The sequence below is a fragment of the Frankliniella occidentalis genome, unplaced genomic scaffold (genome assembly GCF_000697945.3).
Source record: "Frankliniella occidentalis isolate FOCC.00 unplaced genomic scaffold, Focc_3.1 Scaffold156, whole genome shotgun sequence".
Classification (NCBI taxonomy): Eukaryota; Metazoa; Arthropoda; class Insecta; order Thysanoptera; family Thripidae; genus Frankliniella; species Frankliniella occidentalis.
Genome location: NW_026267282.1, coordinates 776,299 through 776,771, shown reverse-complemented (window position 1 = coordinate 776,771; position 473 = coordinate 776,299). Strand labels below are relative to the sequence as shown.

The 473-nt window shown below is 55.2% G+C and overlaps 1 protein-coding gene across 1 annotated transcript in view; it reads right to left on the bottom strand.

The window, feature by feature from the left end:
• Positions 1-189, bottom strand: part of LOC127750235 (uncharacterized) — a 1,878-nt gene extending 1,689 nt beyond the window's left edge. Inside the window, exon 1 of the mRNA XM_052271277.1 lies at positions 92-189. Coding sequence (XP_052127237.1) covers positions 92-189 — 98 coding nt within the window. The remainder of the gene's footprint in view (positions 1-91) is intronic.
• Between the last annotated feature and the right edge of the window lie 284 nt (positions 190-473).

The following is a 473-nucleotide window of genomic DNA, read 5'->3' as shown; positions in this document are numbered from 1 at the left end:
CTTCTTTAGCCGTTTTCCGTCGATCGACACGGTGAGGATATCCCCGACTCTTTTAACGCTTGCGGAGAGGCCCCCGCCCTTGGACGCTAACGTCATCGCAGACGCCGACGTAATTGACTCCGAGTCAGAGTCGGAGTCGGGCTGTTCGGAGGACGAGTAGGTCGGAGGGCGATCTTCATTCGACGACATCGCAAAAAGTGCGGCGCGCAAGTTCTTGATTTTCCTTGTCTTGATTGAAATCCACCCGACTCAGCAAACAAGAACTGCGCATAAGAGAAAAACAATATGGTAGACCAATAATATCTTTAACATCTACGTGCCTGTCTCTCGCGTGGTCTATGTGAAGGGCGAGCTCTATGTGGCAGGGTCCGTACCATCGGAGGCACCGCAGACCACCCGAGATTCCCCTCCTCGGTTGAGCGGAGGTTACCTCCGCTCACCCGGTCCCAATCCTTACCGTGCCTCGCGTCGCC